The sequence below is a fragment of the Cryptomeria japonica genome, chromosome 1 (assembly GCF_030272615.1).
Source record: "Cryptomeria japonica chromosome 1, Sugi_1.0, whole genome shotgun sequence".
Classification (NCBI taxonomy): Eukaryota; Viridiplantae; Streptophyta; class Pinopsida; order Cupressales; family Cupressaceae; genus Cryptomeria; species Cryptomeria japonica.
The window spans coordinates 685,559,770-685,570,964 of record NC_081405.1 but is presented as its reverse complement, the minus strand read 5'-3'; the positions used below and the strand labels follow the sequence as shown (position 1 = coordinate 685,570,964).

The 11,195-nt window shown below is 34.7% G+C and overlaps 1 protein-coding gene across 1 annotated transcript; it reads right to left on the bottom strand.

Annotated features, from left to right (window-relative positions):
- Window positions 1–2,239: 2,239 nt before the first annotated feature.
- On the bottom strand, window positions 2,240–5,440 carry LOC131072504 (pentatricopeptide repeat-containing protein At4g02750). The gene is made up of 2 exons (XM_058008674.2): window positions 2,816–5,440; window positions 2,240–2,702 (listed from the first exon to the last, which is right to left on the bottom strand). Exon 1 carries the CDS (start codon window positions 5,022–5,024, stop codon window positions 3,201–3,203), a length of 1,824 nt encoding a protein of 607 aa, XP_057864657.2. The 5' UTR covers window positions 5,025–5,440; the 3' UTR covers window positions 2,240–2,702; window positions 2,816–3,200.
- Window positions 5,441–11,195: the final 5,755 nt, after the last annotated feature.

The window sequence follows — 11,195 nt, the reverse complement described above, 5'->3', positions numbered from 1 at the left end:
AAATAAATAACTCTAGATGCATAACTTAATTTTTCCATGTCTATGCTAATAAGTCAAATCCTACAATTATTTAATTTGGAATATAGGGAACCAAAATTTGAAACAAATTTGGAATATAGGAAACCAAAATTTGAAACAAATTTGGAATATAGGAAACCAATATTTGAAACAATTGATGTGTTTATGCCAACAATCTTGTATAAGGGGGCCAATCACTATTCTAATCTTATCTAAGTAGATTAGTGATAACTAGATTAGATAAGTTTGAATAGAATAATATAACATTAATGAATATTGAAATTAATCTTGACTTAATGAGTTCACCAAAATAGTCGAATTATGCATTCAAGACATTGGCCCAACATGATGTAAAATGATTTTTTTAAACAAAATATGCATATTTTTGTCCTAAATGCAGTTGGTAGGTGTAGAAACAATTGAGTATCATTGAGTCGTTGGGAGTAATTAACATCAACCACCACCAATTGTATAGCAACCTTTGCTATCTTTTTGTCAATAAACTAAAATCTACTATCACCCCTATATTCACCATCTCCTCTTGAACAGCAAAACCATGCACTTGCAGCCATTAAAACACAAATAAGTTAAAATAACAGCATTGCTTTCATCTCTAATCCCTTGATCGCTAGGTCCTCTCCATAACACCATCTCCTCTTGAATTGCAAAACCATGCACTTACAGCCATTAAAACACAAATAAGTTAAAATATTGGCATTGTTTTCATCTCTAATCCCTTGCTCACTTGGTCCTCTCCATGACACTTGCAAATTGTATCTAAAAATATATAACTATTTGAAGCTGCTTTAGAGCGAATTAAGTAAAGTTGTCTGTAAATATTAGTCAAAGAAAAAAAATTTGTCAATAAAAATAGAAAATAATATTTATATTTTGATGTGATGAGGTATATTGTTTGTATTGATTGTTTGACTATTGAGTTAGACAACGTTTGAAAAAACCAAGTAAATTGGTTGTAAGTAAACAATTGTTGTAATCAATGTCATATAATTTTCTCTTGCTTTGTTGTGTTGTACGATTATGTTCTTAAAATTTTTGAGTGCCTTATATATTAATGAAACAGTATAGCGTAAGATTGTCCTAATCAATGTGTCATCTTTGTAAATAATTTTTTTGTTGTTATAATCTCCTTGAAATATTTTGAGTCCCCATGTATGATTTTATTCAACTCATGGAAATATCTTTGCAAATCTCAATCATAATTAGACTATTAAAATATGAAAAATTCTACATCAAAGAATTAATAATTTTAGGTGATTTGGTGTGAATTTAATCACTAAAACATGATAAAATGTTTTTATGTCAAAATATCAAATAAATTCAATAGAGTGGGAATCAGGCTTTTCATGCAATTATATAGTTTGGGCAAAACATGCTAAAGTTCCAAAACTTTGGTTTGTAACATCAAAGCAAGAAATCAAAATTCATATAAATCAATAGTTTTGTCAAATGTGCAGTTAACTCAGACAAATATGAAAAAATCAAAATTCATGTGATTCAATAGTTTTGTCAAATGTTCAGCAAACTCAGACAAATATGAAAAAATCAAAATTCATGTGATTCAATAGTTATGACAAATGTGCAGCAAACTCAGACAAATATGAAGAAATCAAAATTCATGTGATTGAATACAGTTTTGACAAATGTACAGCAAATTCAGACAAATATAATCAAAATTCATGTAATTCAATAGTTTTGACAATGTGCAGCAAAGTCAGACAAATACGAAGAAATCAAAATTCATGTAATTCAATAGTTTTGACAAATGTGCAGCAAACTCAGACAAATATGAAGAACTCTTCTTTGATAGAAAATCAATCTTATCAAACCAGTTTATAGTTTCGCAAGATCATGCAAAAAGTTCAAAACTCCATTGACATATCACAAAGTGGTAAAGTAGAGGTCCAAACATATTTCTAATTTTTACAATCCTACACAACATTATCAAAAACCCCAGATACAATTAAAAGATAAGCATACCCCAAGAGACATTTCAAAGGACATCCTAACTTCTCTTGGAAGCTTGTAACTATCATGGGACATTTTCCCATTCATTTGATTAAATCTCAAAAGAAACTAAATATGACTGAATGAAACAGAAAAAGGAATTTGGATCTGTCATCATCACTGTTATCTTACAACACTTATAAAAAGCAATTTGGTTCTTCCAAAAATGCTTTGAAATAGGGTATGGACATCTATCAAAGGAAGGGGGATTGTTGTCAGATGTTATAGCTTGGAAGTTTTGATTCTTGCAAATCCCATCACTCCTGCTGAGTGTTTGTCTTTACAAAGGCTCTCATTGCGTGATTGCAATAAACGAGAGGATGCCATTCTATAATTCCAAAATGTCGCACCCAGATGTTTCGAAATCTGAATTAAACTCAAATACAACTGGTATCTCCTACTTAAAAACTCAATGAGATTGTTGCTGAAGAAGCATATGCTTTTGAAACTTAAAAGATGTCCTGTATGAGACGAAGCATATTTCAATACTCTGGTATTCAAAGTCTGGCGGTGTAGAACAAGTTTCAATGGAAAAACTTGTATTTAAAGGAAGCCGTGTTTGCAGGATATCCAAAATGTTGAAGCATAGACAACACAGTGAACTGTTTTACAGAATGCCTCAAATAAATGTGGTCTCATGGAATGCATAGAAGAGGTTCCTTCACATTAACAAGAAAATGATCAGAAAATTAAAACACAAAGAAAATGCAGACAAAGCAACTGAAACCACATAAGCATGGGAGGAAAATGATCAGAGAATAAGTAGACACACCTTTCAAGAGAATCACCTTACAGCAGACCTACTGAACTGACAAGCAAATGCAGAGGTGAGCTATTAGTGCAGGAACAGCAGGTTTTCGATTGACCAAATACTGCACAGGACTTTTATTGACCAAACACTGTATGGAAACGGTAATTGGGAAAGGTACCGGTTAAGGAAACTGGCAAAAGAGTTGAGGGTCTCCTATATGACACAGCCACTTTTAACAGTCAATGCTTAGAGTGTGCGATTCAAGTCCAGCTTGCTATTAGTGAGATAGCCATGCAGCTGCCATTTTCTCTCTATAATTTGAAAAGGATTCAAGCCTTATCTCCTGGACGGTATCCATTTCAAATCTTGGTTTAAGCATACATTTTTTTGGCCTAGTCAATTTGTCCTATGTTCCCCATGTATTTTCTGTTTGTGACTGTGAAGTGTCTCCTACAACAAAAGAATAAATCATTTTGTCAACCTCAATCCAACTACATCCAGGCATCTTTTTTATCTGTCTCTCATTCATCATTTTCCGCACCTTCTGAATACCATCCCACCTGCCTGCTGCAGCATAGATATTTGCCAACTGCAGAAATGGCGAGGCATTTTCAGGGTCCAACTCAAAAAGGTGTTCTGCCACACGCTCTCCAAGCTGTACATTGTTATGAGCTTTACAGGCACCAAGCAAACATCTCCATATGGTAACATCAGGTTTTATTGGCATTCTTTTGATAAAATCTTCTGCCTTGTCCAGCTGCCCAGCGCGACCAAGAAGGTCAACCATGCAACCGTAGTGCTCCATTGTAGGTACGATATGGTAGCATTGACTCATACTGTTAAAATATTGCCAACCTTCATCCACTAAACCAGCATGGCAGCATGCAGACAAGACTCCAACTAAGGTAATCTGATTTGGTTTTGTACCGGAGCATATCATTCGTTTGAAGAGCTCAAGGGCCTCCCTTGCAGAGCCATGCATTGCATATGCTTCAATCATGGCGGTCCAGGATACCACATCTCTTTGGCGCATTTTGTCAAACACACTGCGTGCATTTTCTATGCTCCCACATTTCGCGTACATGTGTACAAGCGCACTTGCTACAAAGACATTAGACTGAAACCCGCTCTTGTTTATCTGTTCATGTATTTCCTTACCGCGTTCTAGAGCTGTCAAGCTGGCACAGGCTGGGAGAACACTGGAAAATGTCATTACATTTGGTTTCACACTCTCCAGTTGCATTTGTTCAAACAGATTTAGGGCATATTCCCAACGCCCATTTTGTGCATATCCTGCAATCATAGTATTCCAAGCTGCAACAATTCGATCCGGAATTAGATCAAACAACTTCATGGCCTCGTCCAGAAATCCATTCTGTGCATACACCGTAATCATGGCATTCCACGAAACCAAACTTCTATCAGGCATCCGATTGAAAAACTCCAAGGCCCGTTCAACATTTCCATTCTGCCCATATCCCGCAATCATCGTCGTCCACGAAACATCGTCTCGCTCAGGCATATTCTCAAAGAGTCTCAGAGATTTCTCAAAGTGCCCATTATGCACATAACCCGCAATCATTGCATTCCATGACACAACATTTCGATTGGGCATTTTGTCAAACAGATAGCGTGCATTCTCTAAACTCCCACATTTTGCATACATGTCTACCAGGGCATTTCCAACAAACACATCCGACTGAAACCCGCTGGTAACAATCTCTCCATGAACCTCCTTCAAAACACTATAATTCGTACATGCTGGGAGAATGCTAGAAAAGGTAAAGTGATCGGGTTTAATACATGTCCTTCTCATTTGTTTTAAAAGAGCTAAGGCATCATCAGCATGTTCATATCTGGTATAAGCTGTGATCATGGCAGTCCATGAAATGACACAAGGATTGGGTATTTGGTTCAAAACTCTGCGACCATCCACCAAACTTCCACACTTCGCATACAAGGTTAGCAGATTGTTCCAAAAAAATGTTCCCTCGCATTGAATTCCAGACTGAATGATGTGGGCATGGACTAATTTGCCCTGTGGCAGGGCTCTGATGTTTACACAACCCTGCAGAAGAGAAACATATGCAGATAAACCCACATTATGGTAGTTCGTACTCTGCAAAATCTGTAATGCCTCTTTCAAGCGTTTCTGCTTACACAATCTTCTGATTTCATCCGAAACACTAATCTTGGATTGGAAGTGGGTGACACAAAGGTCCAAGGCCATTGAAATCCCATTAGGAGAGTAGGATCCCCAAGCTTAATGTCTGCATGCTATCAATCTTTTCAAATCTTGGCAATTAGTTTTTGGGTTATTGTCCAAATCCACTTCTAATGAAGTCTAGGGTGAACGAGCAATGAGATAAATCAGCAGGCTGTTGATTGTGAATGTTCTTGGAGAAACTGGAACCAAATAGCGAGGCTGTAGCCTAAGAATGTTCTCGAAGATATTGCAAACCAAATCTGCTAATTTGGCCTGCACACAAATTGAGCCAGTGAACTTCTACTTGTGTGGGCATCAATTAAAATTTGAATGCTGCAACTTGCGAAGAACCTGCCAATCAGTGAAGAATTCACCTGGTATTTCATTCGTTATAAATTAAATTCTAAGATGGATCGATTCTTCGATAATTAAATTCTATTATGGATTGTTTCTTAAATATATGAATTGTCTCTGACGTTGGGATTTAAGATGTCGATTCTAGTTATATATTTGTGAAAGACTTTATAATTTGTAATTAGATTATATTATAATTTTAACAATTTAAAAAATAGAATAATGTTTTGGTTAAGATAAGTTGGAAAGGAGAGGGTTCCATTTTTTTATATAATAACAAATTTCAACAAAATAATATAGAATTAAAATTTAACCATCAATAAGTAGGGATTCTCAATCCTTACTCATACCCCTTAGGGTATTCTCCTAGATACTTAATTATCCTTTTTTAGACAACTTAAAATCTTCATTCTTATATTTTTTATGCATATTCAATTCAAATTAGAGAGTAAGGACACTAGACACAACCTTTCTCATAATCCCATTAGTAATTTTAACAAGCCCATTCATTACTTTCTCAACCTTCACTAGTCTATTTTGATGCATTTTCATTGTGTCATACATATTAGCTCAATTGTCACGATAATTGAACAACAACCCATGCTCATTCCTTTCAACTCTTCCAACTTATCAACACTCACTTGAAGATCAACAAAGTCATCATAGTAAGTATCCAAAGGGTCTTCCATACCATTCACCTTCTTTTCTTCACCATCATTATCCACGTCCTCTTGGATCTTAATAAGATAAAGGGATAGTCTTCAATATGCCCCTAAGGATATTGGATGCCTTCATGGACCCTATATCTTCCTCAGAATAAAAAACAAAGTGCATATCCTACTCAACCACATCTGTAGCCTCAAAAACTTTATTATGCACATAAAAGAATGATAAAACATAAATTTATTGCGCACACAAACCACAATGAATTTAAAAAATCTAAACATAAAATCTACAAGTGCATAGAGTCACAAAATTCTTCAAAAATTGGATTTTTTTAATTACTTTCTCTTAGTTGTATATTAAAATATTAATAATAATATTCATCAAAATCCCCAATAAAATGTTTCTGTTACATCTTTAAACTTCATATGTAATTGAATAGCTAAATCTTTTAAAGAGTCTTAAATAAAACATTTTAAAAAAGACTTTAACAAATGCATAACATTTACAAACTTTTAAATAAATTCATTGATCAAATAGAGCTATTGATTGGGTGGCATGATTATTGAGTCAACATTATCGCCTTCTTCTTGTGATGACTGGGCCACACACTTGGCTTTATAGTCTTTGAATGCTTGGGTAATTGGTAGTGTTTTGCCATGTTGGGGACTGATAACATTCTTTGTCCTCAACTTCCAAAGAGTTGTTTCTTATGATATTATCTAGTTTAGTTGTAAAGGTTGTTGAGTGATCATCACATTGTGTTAGAGAAGAGTCAATCATGACTATTTTTCTGATGTTCTTTGTGCAAAATGATTGTTCATTGAACAATTCTTCAATCATCTTCTTAAAATCACTCTTCAATGTTTCTATTGATTCATCTTCCACCTTATCTTTCTTCCTTAGGTGGATATTTATTTTTAATAGATATTTTTGAATATCAAAACTAATTTGATTACATTATTTTATAAACTTTTTTGCTCTATGATATTGTATTGGTGAAAAATTAGGGTTTCACCAATGATGTAGTAAAACCCTTAATTTTTGCTTAGGGACCAATACATTAAGGAGGGGTGAATCCAATAGATCAAGCCTCAATCCAACAAAGATAGGGCTGAGAATTCTGATTAGATTCACTGGTTGGAGTTTTGATTCCCTCTTTTTAAGTTGAATTGTGACAATATTGAAATTAGGGTAAATGTGCTGAAATTGAAGCAATTATGCATAAACAATGAGCTACAGTCATCAAACAGAGCCACAAACCTAGATGTGAGCAATATGTGATTGTTCAGATTTGATCCCAAAAGGTCATCTTGAATTGTTAGGACTAGAATGCTCATCACTTTGGTCCTTCGAACTTTTCGCCATCCAAAAAGGAATCTGTTTGTCTCTATGAATAATGTTGATCTTGAAAATTGTAGCTCCATATCCGTTCTTGCACACAATAGAGAAGGGAAATTTGTTGGGAATAGGGGGTTGCCTTAGTTCAAACCTCGGTTTGGGAATTAACCATGAAATAGAATTGAAATGTAAATGAATTGTTGTAATGGAAATGTTTTCCGTTTGAGGGAAATGTTTTCCCTTTTAGGGAAATGTTGAAAATGTCTGAAACACCAATGATATACCTCTTTATGAAGTTTTGTTTGTCTCCACAAGGAATTAGGGTTTCATGTAGTCTTCATAAAACATAGAACATGAATGTCATATCCAATGCTTAAACCTTGACTTCACTTTTGCTCCAATGCTTGAAAGAAGACTGATTGCTTGCTCACTTGAATTTGAATGAATGCTTGATTGATTAGATGTTGAATTGATGGAGTGTATTCCTGGATGTCAAAATGAGAGGGGTAGACCTCCTTTTATACATGCCTAGTCGAGAAAACAAAATATTTTTTCAACATGTCGACATAGGATCTTGGTTCCCACCTATTTCAAGTTACCATTATGAGGCCCCAAAATGGGCCCTAATTGGGATCCCTAAGGACTAGGGTGCCAGTGCTTTGTTCCTGACCAAACAAGGACTCAAAATTTTGGGGGATAAAGTGTAGGTGTTGAAAATATTAAGTTTGGTGCATGGTGTGAGCAGAGTCGGGGCTCCAATTAGGCCTCGAAGGGCAAACGCCAAGGTGAGGACCCAAATGAGGACAACATTGTAAGGGACTACAATTTAGGACACTACATATATTTTATTTTAAGAATGTAAACTTCCAATCGATACTCTTTCTCCAAATAATGCACCTAGTGTGCTTAGTACCTTGAAAGATTTTCTTTGCTACTAGTTTAACCATTTCAAGATCAAGATTTTCCTTTGTCACTATTTTCTTGTTGTCATTAAGATTCTTCACATTTGATGCTCACAACGTCTGCATCAATATCCTTCTTCAATCATCACACATTTTCCTTACCTCCTGAAATAAACTTGATATTTTTTACCCAATCCTTTATGATTTTACCATATGATCTATAATTATGAACTTTACTAACCATCTCTTTCCCAATACTTAAACTTGGATCAAAGAAGGAACCTAACTAGCTTATTGGTTGAGGAGAGGGGTCAACTAGTGACTTTAAACAATTAGTTAAAAATCTTACTAGCTACTTCAATTCATCCTTATCTTGTTTATCTTTTGCTATTCTCTCCACAATTTTAGAATTTGTTATCTAAAAATTATGAATGTCTTTGTCCTTGGTTTATGGTCCCAAGTTAATCTTTGTTATGTTTATGTCACTAATGGTCATTTGACTTGGATTTTTTGGGATCTTTTTGTCTAGAGGGGTGGGCTAATTCAACATACAAGCTTCCTATGTTGTTATCCTCCATCAACTTGGATGTGGTTTTCAATTTCTTGGCCTTTGGGGTCCTTTGTAGCAATTGACCAAAAACATCGCTACCTACAAGGCTCATTTGAATTGTTTTCATATTTTTACAGAGCAATTGTTCAAGCCATGAAAGGGACATAGGATTTGGCATTGATTAAGAGCCAAGGGAAGCAAAATGAAAATCTCTCCTAAGAGGAGTGTTAGAAGTTTCATTCTTATGAGAAGAAGGGGGTGTTAGGCCAACTCTAGGTGGTGAACTTTATGTCAGATTTGATGGAGGAGAATCATGAGGGGCATGGGAAGAGGATGAATATAAGGAATTTATGGTAGCATAAAAACTTACAATATTAATCTTAAGAGGAGGTTAATACAAATTTTTTATAGATATTTACAGTTACAAAAAATTAACATAAATAAACATAAATAACATGCATACCACACTATCGTGATTTATGTGGGAAAACCCTTTCAAGTGAAAAACCCCACACTCCAAAAGAAACCCAATACATTATTTAGAAATCAACAAATTATAATATACTTGCAGAGAAAGCTTCTCAAAGGAGTATCACCAACATAGAAATCAACAAATTATAATATACTTGCAAAGAAAGCTTCTCAAAGGAGTATCACCAACATGGATCGAGAAACAACTCAACAACTATCAAACTCTCAGGATACATCACAATACATCGTCGTAATACAATTCCCTCATAAAATAGGGTTATCTTCTAGGAAAAACACAACACACAAAACATCCATTGTGAGTGTAACTAGGAAAATGGAATGCATCAAAGCAATATTAAACTAGCTCAACCATAAAAAACTAGATTGCAATGATAAGAAGTCCTAATACATTCAATAAAGGCATGAAGATGAAATAAAATGCAAACCAAAGCATGTATCTCCTTCATTGTTCCTCCATTGTTCTTCTTTCACCTTCAAATTTGATGTGGATCTCACCTACAAGTGCAAAATGCAAGTAGAAAGCAAGTTGTTGATGAAATTTGCAGTATAAGGTTACTCGAAAATATGATCGATTGATTGAAAATGTGATTGATTCTGAAAAAGTGATTGAATTGATCCTTTTCATTGAAGAAAATCATCCAATTTATAGACAAATTGGAGAGAGGACAAGATTAGCATGAAGAGATTTGAAAGGAAATTCAAATCAAGAATGACAAATTATGACAAATGACAATTTGCTAAGCAAGGAGTATGACAAATTATGACAAAATTGAAATGCCATTCCCATGACAAAAGGGAAGAGAGAAAATAGCCTCCATGATTGCAACAAATGGAAGCATAAACATAGGAGAAAATGAGGGAATGAAATTAGGGGAAATACTGGAAAAATTAAAGAAAATAGGAGAAATAGAAATTAGGTGAATTAATTAATAGGTTTTCATCCATTAATTAATTCATGAAAGAGACCTAGGAATAAATAAATAGATTTATTTAACCCATAAAGAAGAAGAAAATGATTAAATGAACAAATCATAAAACCCTAGAAATAAGAGGACAAGAAATTAGGTCAAGACAATAAGAAATTAATGCAGGTTCGATCATGATTCTGATTGACAAAGGACCAATGTTGATAAATGATTGAGATTGGTTGACAAAAATCAATGACAAATTGACCAAGATTGACAAGGAGATCAAATTGATAGGCCCCAATTGACGAGGAACAATGACTAATCAATCCAAATTGACATGATTTAAAAGGACAAGGATCGATGACAAATCGATCGCAAAATGACAAGATTGGCAAGGACAAGGATCGATGACGAATCGATCACAAAATGACAAGATTGACAAGGACAAGGATCGATGACAAATTGATCACAAAATGACATGATTGACAAGAGGACAAAACCCTAATTCTATCATCGATTAGGATTGACGATGTCCAAAATGATGATAAATGAGCATGCACCATGATGTGACAGGATAAGATTGACCAAAATCATGACTGAAGATTGCTATCGACAAGACCTAATTCGAAAGCGAGCAAAAATGAGGAATGCAGAAGAAGGACTCGATGCTCGCAAATGATAAAGACCAAGTGCGCAACATAGAAGAAATGTTAATGCGACGCAAGAACCCTAAAATAAGGCAATGCAAAAATGTTAAAGTATGACTCCACAAGCGTTGACCATTTTTAGATGTCTACAGTGAGATCCATGATCTAATGAAAAAATCACCAGGATTCACAATGATAAATTATAAATGATATTGTTTAGGGCACTATCCTAAAAAGCCTGCTAGGGCATGTTGTTCTTGAACCCTAGATGGTTAGGGGGCCATATCCCACATGAGGTTATGCCGTGTTTTCACCATTTCAATGTGTTTCTATTCTTG

Excerpts from the sequence above, each read along its gene's own strand:
- LOC131072504 (XM_058008674.2), bottom strand. The coding sequence starts at position 5,024 with ATGGCCTTGGACCTTTGTGTCACCCACTTCCAATCCAAGATTAGTGTT.